The sequence below is a fragment of the Coregonus lavaretus genome (genome assembly GCF_964263955.1).
Source record: "Coregonus lavaretus genome assembly, chromosome: 8".
NCBI lineage: Eukaryota > Metazoa > Chordata > Actinopteri > Salmoniformes > Salmonidae > Coregonus > Coregonus lavaretus.
Window position 1 is genome coordinate 21,089,873 of NC_139995.1, and position 17,691 is coordinate 21,107,563.

The following is a 17,691-nucleotide window of genomic DNA, read 5'->3' on the forward strand; positions in this document are numbered from 1 at the left end:
TGGGACAAAGAATACTTTGAATGTTATTTTTAGGTTTGGAAAAGCTCATCTGCTTTTCCCTAGGTGAGAGGCAGCTCATCTGATCCCATAAAACAGCATGCTCCCTTTGACTGTGCCTCAGCCCAGCTGTCTAATGCCTGCCTGCCTGCCTGCCTGCCTGCCTGCCTGCCTGCCTGCCTGCCTGCCTGCCTGCCTGCCTGCCTGCCTGCCTGCCTGCCTGCCTGCCTGCCTGCCTGCCTGCCTGCCTGCCTGCCTGCCTGCTCTCTCTCTCTCTCTCTCTCTCTCTCTCTCTCTCTCTCTCTCTCTCTCTCTCTCTCTCTCTCTTGCTCTGTCTTTCTCTCTCTGCATCATTTGCCTATGATGAGAGGGAGGAAGAGGGATGTGAATGATGATTATGATGATGGTGTGGTGGTGATAAAACTGATGATGTTGACAGTTATCACAATTATGTTAAATTTAGGCTATTGTAACATATTGTTGTAGGTCCTATAATTGAGCAAGTACTGTGTGTTTTAAACTTCTTTGTGTGTTTGACTCACATTAAAGACTACACATACCAGAGCTCCATATTAGCAGGGCACAGAGGGGAGTGTCTGTCTGTCTAGTGGTTTGAGGGGAAGTTCCAGTGAGAAGGAAGAATGTGCCACAGAAAGAACCTGAACTCCTGGAATCCAAAGAGAATAACACATATATTTCACCTGGCCAAGTGGCAAGCTTTAATCTGATCTACATTCCATTGAAAACCAGTAAAAAACAAATAAAAACCAGTATGTTTGTCTTCAACAAGCATAAACTTAGCCTAATGATTTAAAGGTGTAGAGACTAAAGAAATCTTGATTGAATGATAAATATAATATTTATTATAGCATTTGCTTCATGCTTCTATTTAGATATGGCAGCTTATTCCCTCCTCATTGGTATCAATGTATTGGAATGTAATTAAACCTCCTAAGAATATGATTTTGAAAAAATAGTTCTGGTGAAAGTCAATATTCTCCACGCTTTAGTTTACGGTGTTTTGAAATACCATACCAGTAGCTTGACCTGGCGGAGCATTAGGACCCTGTAATAGGTGTAGCAGGATATCCCTCTGGACTCCGTAGGGAAACAGGACGCATGCGCTCATTTTACTATCAGCACATCTCGATCGCTACAGCACACAGAGTGGGATAAAATGTAACAAAACACATGACAACGTTGTACCTGCTTAAAGGAGCCGTGGTCTGTGTGGTGCCACCAACCAACTCACCGTGTATTCAAAGAAAACCTCCATTGCTTGGATCTTGAACAGAAAATATTCTAAGTGGTTTTATAAAGAAGGAACTGAGAAAGGATTTTAACAAGTGGAGACTGTAGGTTAGTGGTACTCTGGCAGACGCAGAAGATATCTATAAAAGGGATTACTCGGCAAAGAAGATGAGAAAAACAATACCTGCAAATTAGGACCAGCTGCTCAGGACTTCTACAGAAGTAGTCCATCGGACAAGAATGGCTTGATTTTTTTGTGTGAATGATGGGCATATTTTGACAACAGCACTTATGCTTCACGGAAAGAAAAAGAAAGTTTGCTGCGTCTGATTTGGATATTATATTCTGAAACAGGTTTTGTTGTCTATATTGCTATTAGTCGGCGAGACCACCTGTTTGGTGTCGGATATTCACCATGTCCAAAGTGATCCAAAAGAAGAATCACTGGACCACTAAAGTTAACGAGTGCGCGGTTCTCAAAGACGCTCGCGGTGACTTAAATGTGCAATTGCTCGGTGGCGCGGAGAACGGAGAGTTCGCATACATCGGACAAATTAACGATGATATCGTGGTTTACAAAAATGGAAAATTAACAGAGGGGGAGTTGATATTGGAAGTAGAGAACCTCTCGATCTCTGGGTTGCCCCTGTATGATGTACAGACAGTGATAAAGAATTGCATGGGTCCTATCAGATTGAAAACGGTCAGACAAGGTAAGAGATGACACCGAAGCAGCAGCAGAGCGTCCCATAGCGCCTCATTAGTCCACACTGAGTGATGTATGAAAGTGGACGAGGCACTTAAATGTTATGTAATAATGATGTACTGAATAATTTTCCACTTTTCAGAATCCCATTCAAGGTTTTAGTTCTGTCAGATATATACATACTCATAAATTGTGTGTGATCATGTATGTTGAAATGCACTTTTCCTCTTAAAACAACCCCCACATGCCTTACATTCCAGCAGTTAAATAACTTTTATATGATTGGAGTGTACCAAACCGACATTATGGGTCATATTTTGGCTGTCACCTACCCATTAGGCCTAAGGCACTTATTGATAATTAACTACATCCCAACATTTGCTCATACCACAGCAGGAAGATGACAACATTAACAACAGCATACAAACAGAAGCTCTGGCCAGTGTGAACTGTTCATGGTCAACTTGACTCATCCTGGCCATGTAGTTCGACACTAAGCCAATGTGACAGAAACCCAGTGTGTCTGGCAGGCTTGTATGGATGCTCAGAGCAGTGATGTAGTGCCTGTGCCACTCTGGGATCAGACTGATTTTAAAACGTTTCTCTGTGGTTGAAAGAGGGAAGAAATCACAGAGATATCTGAAAATATATATTTTTCCACTTCTATTTGTTCTATACATCCTGAGCACATATGCCTACTTCATTGGCCCAAATCAAGGGCCACTTGATGGGCAACATGTGGACTACCTACTTTCTTGTCAGTTTCCTACAACAAAATCCCAACTCAGCACAGGGTCCATGCCGCATGGTTCTAGTTATGGTTGATGAATCCCCCCTGTCTAGGCTATTTGGAAGAATGTGGCCATCCTGCCCATGTTCATAATGACTTGAGACAATATCAGGAAGCTGGCCAACCAGCTCCCACTCCAGTCCCAGTGTTCCACCAGGCCCATTTCCAGATCCTGTCTGGAGGGATGGAGGAGGGGATGCCATGGCAATACACTCACATGACCACATTCCATTTCAGGTTTTAATTATTCATGCTGTCTAGGAAATGTTCTCCCTAATCAGGCTTAATTGTGAAAATATGTTTGGCAACAAGGGCCATCTGTAGCCTATGTTCAGTTTAAATGTACTAATTTTGCTCAAATGAATGTCTGTCATTTTCACACAGTTGAATGAATGTGAAGGCAAAAGGTGGTGCTGATTAGGCTATTGTCATTCAGGTGGTGAAGTTTTCTGCATCCTCACTCAAGTTCAGGGTATATTTCCTCTACCCTGGTCTACAGGACCAGTCAAAAGTTTGGACACACCTTCCTCTTAATTTTTAAAAAACTATTTTCTACATTGTAGAATAATAGTAAAGACATCAACATTATGAAATAACACATGGAATCATGTAGTAACCAAAAAAGTGTTAAACAAATCAAAATATATTTTATATCTTCAAATAGCCACCCTTTGCTTGATGACAGCTTTGCACACTCTTGGCATTCTCTCAACCAGCTTCACCTGGAATGTTTTTCCAACAGTCTTGAAGGAGTTCCCACATATGCTGAGCACTTGTTGGCTGCTTTTCCTTCACTCTGCCATCCGACTCGTCCCAAACCATCTCAATTGGGTTGAGGTCTGGGGATTGTGGAGGCCAGGTCATCTGATGCAGCTCTCCTTCTTGGTCAAATAGCCCTTACACAGCCTGGAGGTGTGTTGGGTCATTGTCCTGTTGAAAAACAAATGATAGGCCCAAACCAGATGGGATGGCGTATCGCTGCAGAATGCTGTGGTAGCCATGCTGGTTAAGTGTGCCTTGAATTGTAAATAAATCACAGACAGTGTCACCAGCGATGCACCCCCACACCATAACACCACCTCCTCCATGCTTTACGGTGGGAACTACACATGCGGAGATCATCCGTTCACCCACACCGCGTCTTACAAAGACACGGTGGTTTGAACCAGAAATCTCAAATTTGGACTCCAGACCACAGGACACATTTCCATAATGTCCATTTATCATGTTTCTTGGCCCAAGCAGGTCTCTTCTTTTTCTTTAGTAGTGGTTTCTTTGCAGCATTTCGACCATGAAGGCCTGATTCACACAGTCCCCTCTGAACAGTTGATGTTGAGATGTGTCTGTTACTTGAACTCTGTGAAGCATTTATTTGGGCTGCAAATTCTGAGGCTGGTAACTCTAATGAACTTATCCTCTGCAGCAAAGGTAACTCTGGGTCTTCCATTCCTGTAGCAGTCCTCATGAGAGCCAGTTTTATCATAGCGCTTGGTGGTTTTTGCGACTGCACTTGAAGAAACTTTCAAAGTTCTTGAAATGTTCTGTATTGACTGACCTTCATGTCTTAAAGTAATGATGGACTGTTGTATCTCTTTGCTTATTTGAGCTGTTCTTGCCATAATATGGACTTGGTCTTTTACCAAATAGCCCTATCTTCTGTATATCCCCCCCTACCTTGTCACTACACAACTGATTGGTTCAAACGCATTAAGAAGGAAAGAAATTCCACAAATTAACTTTTAAGAAGGCACACCTGTTAATTGAAATGCATTCCAGGTGATTACCTTATGAAAGCTGGTGAGAGAATGCCAAGAGAGTGCAAAGCTGTCATCAAGGCAAAGGGTGGCTATTTGAAGAATCTGAAATATAAAATATATTTTGATTTGTTTAACACTTTCTATGATTCCATATGTGTTATTTCATAGTTTTGAAGTATTCACTATATTATTCTAAAATGTAAAACATTTTTTTTAAATAAAGAAAAACCCTTGAATGAGTATGTTTGTCAACTTTTGACTGCTAGTGTACACGGTGATCTACACCCCCCCCCCCCCCCCCCCCCCCCCACACACACACACACACACACACACACACACACAGGCTTTAACATGGAAGTGGATTAGTGTACCTTAAGGCTCCCAGAGTTAATGGACCCATGTGTTATTTAGCATGTCCTTGTGTGTGTTTGCTGTGGGATCAGTGTATGGCGCTCCATGGGGCTGGGCCGACCAGACCAGGCAGCATGAAAAACAGCATCAAGGTCAGGGGTCAGTGAGGAGGTATTTAGTGTCTGGATCACATCAGAGCACAGCATAACTCTATGTGACGCTGTTAATCCCCTCCTCACTACTACTACTACTACTAATGGGTTGACTGAGTCAGTTATTCAGCCATGGATCAGTCCGAAGGAAAGGCAAAGCCAAACTCAGTTAATTTACAGTGGCATTCAAGTTTTTTAAAGTTTTGCCAGCATGATGTGTGGCTAGCCTGATAAACGTTGCAGGCTCAGCAGATTTAAACTCGGTTGTAAATCCAAAAGGCAGAAGTTTTCCTTTTTTTATGTGGTGGGAGTATAGCTAGCTGGTCCTGTGGCTCAGATTTATAGCGGTGTAGGTGGTAGGTCGAGAATCTCTCTCTTTCAGTGGTGTGTATTCATGGATGCCAAGGGAAGTCAGGCTTCCCGAAATAATTTACCAAGAACAAAGATATACACATTATAATTTTTCGTCTCTGTGTTTCCTAATTTTCCTTCAATTCGCAAGAGGCTGAATGTACACTATATATACAAAAGTATGTGGACACCCCTTAAAATTAGTGGATTTGGCTATTTCAGCCACACCCATTGCTGACAGGTGTATAAAATCGAGCACACAGCCATGCAATCTCTATAGACAAACATTGGCAGTAGAATGGCTCGTACTGAAGTGCTCAGCCACCTTTCCAACAAGTCAGTTCGTCAAATTTCTGCCCTACTATAGCTGCTCCGGTCAACTGTAAGTGCTGTTATTGTGAAGTGGAAACATCTAGGAGCAACAACGGCTCAGCCGTGAAGTGGTAGGCCCCACAAGCTCACAGTACGGGGCCGCCGACTGCTAAAGGGCGTAATGCGTAAATATTGTCTGTCCTCGGTTGCAACACTCACTACCAAGTTCCAAACTGCCTCTGGAACTGTTCGTTGGGAGCTTCATGAAATGGGGTTTCCATGGCCGAGCAGCCGCACACAAGCCTAAGATCACCATGCTCAATGCCAAGCGTTGGCTGGAGTGGTGTAAAGCTCTCCGCCATTGGAAACGCGTTCTCTGTGTGAATCATGCTTCACTATCTGGCAGACCGACGGACAAATCTGGGTTTGGCGGATGCCAGGAGAACGCTACCTGCCCGAATGCATAGTGCCAAGAGGAATAATGGTCTAGGGCTAGGCCCCTTTAGTTCCAGTGAAGGAAAATCTTAACGCTACAGCATACAATGACATTCTAGACGATTCTGTGCTTCCAACTTTGTGGAAACAGTTTGGGGAAAGCCCTTTCCTGTTTCAGCATGACAATGCCCCCGTGCACAAAGCGAGGTCCATACAGAAATGGTTTGTCGAGATCGGTGTGGAAGAACTTGACTGGCCTGCACAGAGCCCTGACCTCAACCCCATTGATGCGCTTGTGGCTGAATGGAAGCATGTCCCGACATCAATGTTCCAACATCTAGTGGAACGCCTTCCTAGATGAGTGGAGGCTGTTATATCAGCAAAGGGGGGTCCAACTCCATATTAATGCCCATGATTTTGGATTGAGATGTTCGATGAGCATGTGACCACATACTTTTGGTCATGTAGTGTATCTCACCGGAGAAAGCATCCGAGCGAGCGAACAGTGCCCTTCTGTCTCTCTATGTGTAGCCTATCTATCTGATGCTGTCTGGTCAAAAATAGTATGACATTGTTGCCGCCCATAGCATTGAATGCAAGGGAAGCCAGCAAGCATTTGGCCTCCTTTGCAAAAAAAAGTATAAAATAATAGCCAATCAGCGTTGAGCTAAACTAAGAGAGCCCAACTGTGAATGGTCCTGGTGCATCAAAAAAAGTGTCAAGGGAAGCCAGTTTGGATTTGGCTTCACACCAATCACATCAAAAGCAAAACGTCAGTAGCTACATTTTCATCCAATTGGCGACAGATTTTCATGTGAATATTCTAAAATCTGCATAAAAGCAATGTGTGCATTTTCCCACCAGAGATGTTTCTATCAAATTGACTTGTTGCAGATAAAAGGCTGTGCGTGATGACGTAGTGCACATAAAAATACATTTTGCGGTTAAAGTCTCATGTAACAAATAAAGGAATACAAGTTAAATGGGTTTCCATCGCATTTTCAACTCTACTAATGGTTTTCTAACAAAACGAAATGCATTATATAGCGAGTGTGCCCACTCTGGTATTGACACGTGCACTCTAGCCAACCGCGCTATCTGCTCGCTGTTGGCTAGAGCACACGTGTAGCCTATTGGAGCTTTCCTAAATTAGCCATGGATGGAGATAGGGATTTGGACTTGTGGTTTTACTTAATTCTCCGTACTGGACAATGATTATAAAGGCGAATTCTGATCCAACCATTAATTCATACATTGTGCCCCTGGCCTGAGAGGATGGAAGTTCAATATGTAGCTACATGTACTAGGCTAATGTTAACTAGTTGGCTCATCATTGCCCAGGAAAGTAAGTTAGGCTAGTTAGCAACCATTTTAGCCAGGTAGCCTACCACACACAATCACAAACATGGACAGCAACATCATATTTAGCTTACGTTGATTGGACTAAATTGTTTTTGGAATCTTTTAGTTGTCACTGTATTAGACTAAGCATAGGTGATTTGATTATGTTGAAATGGTGGAATAGTGGAGGCAGCTCCTGTTTTCTTTGCGACGCAATTATCACAACACAGGTTGTAATTTGGCTTTTTTATTCGGGCTTGGCTTCCCCAGTGATTTTTACCTACGCACCACTACTGCTCTCCTGTCTTTGCATGTGGAAGCATTTATTTCTTCTTCCTTTGTGTGAACCCCCACAGCCCCCATCTTTGTATTCCCTGACAGCAGTGGACCAGCTCAACTTCCCCTACACAATGTGTTCAGACACGATCTCTGGGTTTAATATACCCGTGTTAGTTACCAAGGAAGTGGGCAAACAGTGAATGGGGTCTCAGCTGTGCTCCAGGCTCTTTTTGCCTGCCTGTCTGGATGGATGGAAGGTAATGTACCCTTCAGATCCATTCTAATTGTGAACCCATGATGTTTAGAACTCCTGTCAACAGTCTCTTCGTCATCATGGTCATTTCGCAAGGAGGATAGAGACGGCGACATTCTTCAATTTCTCCAATCCTCGTCCCCCTTTCCTTCTCTTGATTTCCTGTCAGACGATGAAGTCGCACACGTCTCGTTGAGATTTAGAGCGCCTAGATATTTCTTCCAGTTCTCAGTCTTAGCTTCCCATCTCTTTAACACATTCCAAGCAGTGGATCATTTGACAAATCTACTCATAAGGCCTCTGCTTATTCCCACATTGTCAATGTGGCTGTCATATTAGCATAATCCCATATCTGGGAGGTGTTTCTCAGTCACAGTCGTGTGCAGTACAACAGTGTATATGGCGTCTAATGGCTGAGGGGTTTGGGTGAGCTTACTGTGAAGCCTTTGACTGCTATGGTAAGTTTGATTAAATCCATCCTCGTTGCAGTGACATCAGAAGGGAATTGCATTCCACAGTCATTCTGCAATCCCACACAGTGTTCATCAGACGGTTCAGTTGACCATTATACAAAGTTGTGTTCTTCACATCCAACTCATGCAGGAATCTGATCATCAGCCTGGAGCTGAGCAGGGCAGAGGGTGACGCATGCTGACGTGGCAAAGCCCTCTGTCAGTTTTGCTGTTGTTTACGCAAATTAGACGCAGTATCTCTCCAACGAGCATACTGCTACCAGGAAGTCAATTTATATGAGCGGAGGTAGATGTTAATAGTCTTGGCAGCATGGAAGTCAAGAATTTTCCATGTTCAAGTGAAATGCTAATGATCAGGAGCCCATACCCTCACATATACATTCTCTCAGCTATTGTTATTCAATATGAAAACATAGCTTTGGAATCTAAAATATTAATTTGCTTTGATAATTTTTACTTGCATTTAGTCAATCTAGCCTCAGTTCTCTGGAGATGCCTTTTTCTTTACCTTTTTAATTACGCTAAGACCAGACCAGTGCCCTGGGGTCCGATTACACATCTCATTAGCTTCTGCTGGTGCAACCCCCACCCCATCTTTCTCACACACACACATTTCTTGGGGATTTGAGGACAGGCTGTCCTGATTAAGAGGATTATATAGACATGGTTGTGTTTTCCACAATAGCCAGCAGACTGCACACACACACATACTCTGGGGTCGTGTGTTTGGTCTGGAAGCCCAAGGCATGGCATACACACCAGAGGAATCACCAGGGCACTGCTCTAGCATGCTGTCCCATTCTTCTTCATCCACCGTCTCAATCTTTTCTCTTCTCTCTCCTGCATTAGCAGGCTCTCAGAGCACATTTGACATTTAATCACCACCCAAATGTCATTAATTAATTATAATTGTTATTCATTTAGACCCTCATCAGTCAATATTAATTACCTAGAGAAACATGAATATCTAATGCTCCAAAATGGTGGTGTTTAACAACAGGGGGTCATCATCTGTGCAGGTGGGCTAAATCTACAGTGCATTCGTAAAGTATTCAGACCGTTGACTTTTTCCACATTTTGTTACGTTACATCCTTATTCTAAAATTGATTTAAAAAAATGTTTTACTAATCAATATACACACAATACCCCACAATGACAAAGTGAAAACAGGTGTCTAGATATTTTTGCAAATGTATTAAAAATATAAAACAGAAATACCTTATTTACATAAGTATTCAAACCCTTTGCTATGAGACTCGAAATTGAGCTCCGGTGCAACCTGTTTCCATTGATCATCCTTGAGATGTTTCCACAACTTGATTGGAGTCCACCTGTGGTAAATTCAATTGATTAGACATGATTTGGAAAGGCACACACCTGTCTATATAAGTTGCCACAGTTGACAGTGCATGTCAGAGCAAAAACCCAACCATGAGGTCGAAGGAATTGTCCGTAGAGCTCTGAGACAGGATTGTGTCGAGGAACAGATCTGGGGAAGGGTACTAAAAAATGTCTGCAGCATTGAAGGTCCACAATAACACAGTGGCCTCCATCATTCTTAAATGGAAGAAGTATGGAACCATCAAGACTCTTCCTAGAGCTCGCCGCCCGGCCAAACTGAGCAATCGGGGGAGAAGGGCCTTGGTCATGGAGTTGACCAAGAGTCCGATGGTCACTCTGACAGAGCACCAAAGTTCCTCAGTGGAGATGGGAGAACCTTCCAGAGTGACAATCATCTCTGCAGCACTCCACCAATCAGGCCTTTATGGTAGAGTGGCCAGACGGACGCCACTCCTCAGTTAAAGGCACATGACAGCCCGCTTGGAGTTTGCCAAAAGGCACCTAAAGGATTCTCAGACCATGAGAAACAAGATTCTCTGGTCTGACGAAACCAAGATTGACTCTTTGACCTGAATGCCAAGCGCCACATCTGGAGGAAACCTGGCACCATCCCTACGGTAAAGCATGTTGGTGGCAGCATCATGCTGTGGGGATGTTTTTCAGCAGCAGGCACTGGGAGACTAGTCCGGATCGAGGGAAAGATGAACGGAGCAAAGTACAGAGAGATCCTTGATGAAAACCTGCTCCAGAGCGCTCAGGACCTCAGACTGGACAATGACCCTAAGTACACAGCCAAGACAACACAGGAGTGGCTTTGAGACAAGTCTCTGAATGTCCTTGAGTGGCCCAGCCAGAGCCGGACTTGAACCCGATCGAACATCTCTGGAGAGACCTGAAAATAGCTGTGCAGCGAAGCTCCCCATCCAACCTGACAGAGATTGAGAGGATCTGCAGAGAAGAATGGGAGAAACTCCCCAAATAAATGTGTGCCAAGCTTGTAGCGTCATACCCAAGGGTCTGAATACTAATGTAAATGTGATATTTTTTTAATTAAAAAAAAATTCTGAACCTGATTTTGCTTTGTCATTATGGGGTATTGTGTATAGATTGATGAGGAAAAAATAACAATTTCATCCATTTTAGAATAAGGCTGTAACGTAACAACGTGGAAAGTGTGAAGGGGTCTGAATACTTTCCAAATGCACTGTATATGCTCAGCAATAGCATATAATACATGCTCAGCAATATGTGGTGGTAGTATGCTGCCAAATGCCATAGCCATGGTGATATACAGTACAGTGCAGTATGTTTCTCACTAGTAGACCTTTAAACATGTCCTGTCCTGGTCCCTTCATCCACACCCAGGGCCTGCTGGGCACAGAGATTAGAACCAGACTCAGCACTTCATCAACACGTTCATAATGACTCCTAGTTCAGACTACACACACTGGTGTTGCACTGGTGGACCCCTGTAGACACACGCTGGTCCACTCTTTCACATCATCAACATGGTAGCCCACTGGCGCAATGCTCTGTGTGTGTGTGTGTGTGTGTGTGTGTCTGTGTGTGTGTTCATACTGTTCACGGTTCTCCCAATGGCAGCAATCTGCATAAACTTTTTAGAAAGCTCTGTTTTTCTGTCCTTCCTAGCATGGCCAGATAGTTAGTTAGCAGCAGCTCCATAGTGCTGTGATCTGATTGGCAGTGATGGTGGACGTCTGTTTCCGTGACAACTCCCAATGGGAGCGGAGTAGTGGAAGAGCGGTGCAGATGCCGGAGGCATCCCCAATGTGACGTGCTGTTCACTCTGTCCTCATCGATCAATCGCTCCTCTCCTCCCTCAGCCAGGCACGCCAGGAAAACAGTCCCCCTCCACAATTTGCCCCATGCACTGTAATGGCGTGGGCGGGCCAGCCAGTACATGCCCCCCACACACAGGCATACACATCTCCTTTCTAACATAGTTTTTGGTACCATTGGCTATGAATGTTTCCTCAGGGTCCTTTTCCATCTGCCTAAAAAACATATTGAATTAGGTGAAACATTGCCTTACTTGGAGTCTCTGTTCTGTTCTCCCTAAGAGAACAGGGGCCCCCTCCCCTCCCTCACAGTACAGTACCTCACCCTACACACACCCATATGGAAACCCTACACACACCCCTATGGAAACGCTATGGAAACAATGATGTTAGGACTATGTCAAGGAGTTAATTTCCATGCCTTTATTTATGCTCTTAGTTTCTCCCTGACTAACCAGCAGAGAGACTGAAAAGCTGAACTTAACAAACTGTGTGAAGCGGAGGCTTGTGACCAATCGCAGGCTATTCTGAACCCTTTAATATGGGGATTTGTTTTTAGCTGTGTGTTAGTTAAAACGATAACGCACAGAGTGGTGATATGTTGGCTCGCTCTGGAATTGCATAATCACTTTAAAAATTGCCACACTGCCAACATCGAACTCTTTGAGTGTTCAGATCCACGTGCATGCACACACACACACACACCACTGCTCTAACTCTGCAGTGGAATGCTTTATTTATGTATTGGAGGACGTAGTGTTGTACTACAATAGCAGATTTTCCATGGCAAAAAAAGAAAACAACACGAATTTGACTAAACTCTATGGTCCTATAAAAACCTACTTTAAGTAAAATTGTGGGTACTATATCTTGCAAAATAAACAAATGTGACTAGGTGACAACATAATGCTGTTTGTTTCTAACATTAGGACTGTTTTCCTCAAACTACAGGTCTCTGCTCTGTCAGCCACAGGTTTTTACAGGGACTTGCCTATTTTAATGTTGTCCTTAGGTTTGGTTTTGCTTCTCATGGTGTGGATTAGTGATGAGACTACTGCTACACTGTGTCTGCTAGCAGTAATTGTGATGGAGAAGGCATAGCAAACTGATTATCCACATCTTTGCCTCGTTCGTCTTAAAGGGATACTGCGAGATTCTGGCAATTAAGTTGTTTTTCTACTTAATATTAAATTATGCCATTTAGCAGACGCTTTTATCCAAAGCGACTTACAGTCTTGTGTGCATACATTTTTACTAGGGCTGTCAAAAATAGCGCGTTAACGACGTTAATTAGTTGTTTGCTGTTAATTACGTCAATTTTTTTAACGCATTTCACGCATGCGCAGTGTGACAAATTATTCAGGTCAGGAAAGTGGTTGGGAGCTAGAGGCGAGATGGAGCAAGGTGAGCAAAGTGGGCCTATTGACGGATTCAAATATAAAAAGAATGATGATGGTACAGTTAACAAGTACAAGGTTATTTGCAAGATTTGTAAGAAGGAGTTTCAATTTCACCGGAGCTGTTCAAGCTTGAAGTACCATGTCAACGCCAAACATGCGTTTGCTGGGCCGTCAGATTCAGCAAGTGGTTTGCGCCAGACCACGCTGAATGTTTGCAGGCAATTAACAAAATCAACCTCAGATAACTTGACCAACACAATAGCAAAATGGATTGCAAAGGATTGTAGACCCATTAGCATTGTAGAAGACTCAGGTTTCCTTGATGTTTTGCAAGTGGCGTCTCAAGACTCATTCTATAAGCCACCGTCAAGAGCCACAGTTATGAAAAAAATGGTTAGGATTCAGGTGTAATTGCAAATAGTGATTAATCATGATTAATCCACTGAAAATTCTGATTAATTTGATTAAAAATTTTAATCATTTGACAGCCCTAATTTTTACATATGGGTGGTCCTGGGGATCGAACCCACTACCCTGGCGTTACAAGCTCCATGCTCTACCAATTGAGCTACAGAGGACCACTACTTAACCAGAGTCGGACGAACTCTTGGATACCATTTGTATGTCTGTGTGTGTAGGAATGACTGGAAGTCTACAGGTACAGTAACATATGCTAGAGTTAGATTTTCATACCTTCATACCGACCTTGTGCCATACCGGGTTGTTCGGTAATACCTGCACTGAACACAAGGGGCTCTATTTTCAAACCCCACTGAGCCTTTGTAATCGAAAGGTTGGCAATGCTTACAAGTACATGTAAAATCCTATAGACAATGCTAACTAACGCATTGCAAACATTTTATAGTCTCTGACCTATTTTCAGGACAGACATCCCAGCTCATGAAGTTATACAGTAACTAAAGCTAGATAGCTAACTAGCTACTAAATTAGAAACCAAATGCGCAACTGCAGAGCATTTAGCACATTTTAGACAGGTAACTTAATAATTGTAAGATCTAGCTGGCAAACATTTAGTTGTGAATTCCATATTGTAACTACACTATACAGTATATACAAAAGTGTGTGGACACCCCTTCAAATGAGTGGATTCGGCTATTTCAGCCACACCCGTTGATGACAGGTGTATAAAAACAAGCACATAGCCATGCAATCTCAATAGACAAACATTGGCAGTAGAGTGGCCTTACTGAAGAGCTCAGTGACTTTCAACGTGGCACTGTCATAGGATGCCACCTTTCCAACAAGTCAGTTTGTCAAATTTCTGCCCTGCTAGAGCTGCCCCAGTCAACTGTAAGTGCTGTTATTGTGAAGTGGAAATGTCAAGGAGCAACAACGGCTCAGCCGTGAAGTGGTAGGCCACACAAGTTCACAGTTTGATGGCGGAAGAATAATGTTCTGGGGGGCTGTTTTTCATGGTTCGGGCTAGACCCCTTAAGTTCCAGTGAAGGGAAATCTAAACGCTACAACATACAATGACATTCTAAATAAATTGAATTGTAAGTAAATCACAGACAGTGTCACCAGCAAAGCACCCCCACACCATAACACCTCCTCCTCCATGCTTTACGGTAGGAACTACACATGCGGAGATCATCCATTCACCCATACCGCGTCTCACAAAGACACAGCGGTTTGAACCGGAAATCTCAAATTTGGACTCCAGACCAAATGACAAATTTCCACCGGTCTAATGTCCATTGCTTGTGTTTCTTGGCCCAAGCAGGTCTCTTCATCTTATTGGTGTCCTTTTAGTAGTGGTTTCTTTGCAGCAATTCGACTATGAATGCCTGATTCACACAGTCCCCTCTGAACAGTTGATGCTGAGATGTGTCTGTTACTTGAACTCTGTGAAGCATTTATTTGGGCTGCAATTTCTGGGGCTGTTAACTCTAATGAACTTATCCTCTGCAGCAGAGGTAACTCTGGGTCTTCCTTTCTTGTGGCGGTCCTCATAAGAGCCAGTTTTATCATAGTGCTTGATGGTTTTTGCGACTGCACTTGAAGAAATGTTCAAAGTTCTTGAAATGTTCTGTATTGACTGACCTTCATGTCTTAAAGTAATGATGGACTGTCATTTCTCTTTGTATATTTGAGCTGTTCTTACCAAATAGCCCTATCTTCTGTATACCCCCCCTACCTTGTCACAACACAACTGATTGGCTCAAATGCATTAAGATGGAAATAAATTCCACAAATTAATTTTTAAGAAGGCACACCTGTTAATTGAAATGCATTCCAGGTGACTACCTCATGAAGCTGGTTGAGAGAATGCCAAGAGTGTGCAAAGCTGTCATCAAGGCAAAGGGTGGCTATTTGAAGAATCTAAAATCTAAAATATATTTTGTAACACTTTTCTGGGTCACTACATGATTCCATGTGTTATTTCATAGTTTTGATGTCTTCACTATTATTCTACAATGTAGAAAATAGTAAAAATAAAAACTATTTTGAGTGGTACTGTGTGTATATACTAAAAATATATATAAATGCAACAATTTCAAAGATTTTGCTGAGTTACAGTTCATATAAATCAAATCAATTCAAATTGTATTTGTCACATACACGTGTTTAGCAGATATTATAGCGGGTGTAGCGAAATGCTTGTGCTTCTAGCTCCGACAGTGCAGTAATATCTACCAATTTCACAACATATACCCAATATACACAAAAAAGTAAGGAATGGGATTGAAGAATATATACATAGCAGTGACAGAGCGGCATGGAGTAAGATACAGAAGAATATTATAGAATATAATGCAGTATATACATATGAGATGAGTAGTGCAAGATATCTAAACATTATTAAAGTGACTAGTGTTCCATTCCTTAAAGTGGCCAGTGATTTCAATAGGCAGCAGCAGCCTCTAATGTGCTAGTGATGGCTATTTAACAGTCTGATGGCCTTGAGATATAAGCTGTTTTTCATTCTCTCGGTCCCAGCTTTGATGCACCTGTACTGACCTCGCCTTATGGATGATAGCGGGGTGAACAAGCAGTGGCATTGGGTGCTGTATGTGTCTTGGAGGGCGGGTAATTTGCCCAAAGTAATGCGTTCGGCAGACCGCACCACCCTCTGGAGAGCCCTGCGGTTGTGGGCGGTGCAGTTGCCGTACCAGGCGGTGATACAGCCCGACAGGATGCTCTCAATTGTGCATCTGTAAATGTTTGTGAGGGTTTTAGGTGATAAGCCACATTTTTTTTCAGCCTCCTGAGGTTGAAGAGGCTCTGTTACGCCTTTTTCACCACACTGTCTGCGTGGGTGGACCATTTCAATTTGTCGGTGATGTGTACGCCAAGGAACTTGAAGCTTTCCACCTTCTCCACTGCGGTCCCGTCGATGTGGATAGGGGCGTGCTCCCTCTGCTGTTTCCTGAAGTCCACGATATCTCCTTTGTTTTATTGATGTTGAGTGAGAGGTTATTTTCCTGGCACCACACTCCCAGAGCCCTCACCACCTCCCTGTAGGCGGTCTCGTCATTGTTAGTAATCAAGCCTACTACTGTTGTGTCGTCTGCAAACTTGATGATTGAGTTGGAGGCGTGCTTGGCCACGCAGTCTTGGGTGAACAGGGAGTACAGGAGGGGGCTGAGCACGCATCCTTGTGGGGCCCCAGTGTTGAGGATCAGCGAAGTGGAGATGTTCTTTCCTACCTTCACCACCTGGGGGCGGCCCGTCAGGAAGTCCAGGACCCAGTTGCACAGGGTGGGGTTCAGACCCAGGGCCTCGAGCTTAATGATGAGCTTGGAGGGTACTATGGTGTTGAATGCTGAGCTATAGACAAATAACAGCATTCTTACATAGGTATTCCTATTTTCCAGATGGGATAGGGCAGTGTGCAGTGTGATGGCAATTGCAACGTCTGTGGATCTATTGGGGCGGTAAGCAAATTGAAGTGGGTCTAGGGTGACAGGTAATGTAGAGGTGATATGATCCTTGACTAGTCTCTCAAAGCACTTCATGATGACAGAGGTGAGTGCTACAGGGCGATTAGTCATTTAGTTCAGTTACCTTTGCTTTCTTGAGTACAGGAACAATGGTGGCCCTCTTGAAGCATGTGGGAACAGCAGACTGTGAAAGGGAGAGATTGAATATGTCCATGAACACACCAGCCAGCTGGTCTGCGCATGCTCTGAGGACGCGGCTATGGATGCTGTCTGGGCTGGCAGCCTTGCGGGGGTTAACATGCTTAAATGTCTTAATCACGTCAGCCATGGAGAAGGAGAGGCCACAGTCCTTGGTAGTGGGCCTTGTCAGTGGCATTGTGTTCTCCTCAAAGCAGGCGAAGAAGGTGTTTAGCTTGTCTGGAAGCGAGACGTCGGTGTTGGCGACGTGGCTGGTTTTCTTTTTGTAGTCCGTGATTGTCTGTAGTCCCTGCCACATGTCTCGTGTCTGAGCCGTTGAATTGCGACTCCACTTTGTCTTTATACTGATGTTTTGCCAGTTTAATTGCCTTGTGGAGTGAGTTTGTATTCTGCCATATTCCCAGTCACCTTGCCATGGTTGAATGCGGTGGTTTGCGCTTTCAGATTTGCGCAAATGCTGCCGTCTATCCATGGTTTCTGGTTAGGGTAGGTTTTAATAGTCACAGTGGGCACAACATCACCTATACACTTCCTGATAAACTCAGTTACTGTTTCAGTGTATATGTCTAAATTATTTTCGGAAGCTACCCGGAATATAT

The 17,691-nt window shown here is 43.5% G+C and overlaps 1 protein-coding gene across 1 annotated transcript in view; it reads left to right on the top strand.

The window, feature by feature from the left end:
- Nucleotides 1-1,663: 1,663 nt before the first annotated feature.
- magi1b (membrane associated guanylate kinase, WW and PDZ domain containing 1b) overlaps nt 1,664-17,691 on the top strand; it is a gene marked incomplete at its 5' end in the record, with an annotated part of 211,408 nt that continues 195,380 nt past the window's right edge. Inside the window, one exon of the mRNA XM_084167128.1 lies at nt 1,664-1,961. Within this exon, the coding sequence (XP_084023254.1) occupies nt 1,664-1,961 (298 nt within the window). The remainder of the gene's footprint in view (nt 1,962-17,691) is intronic.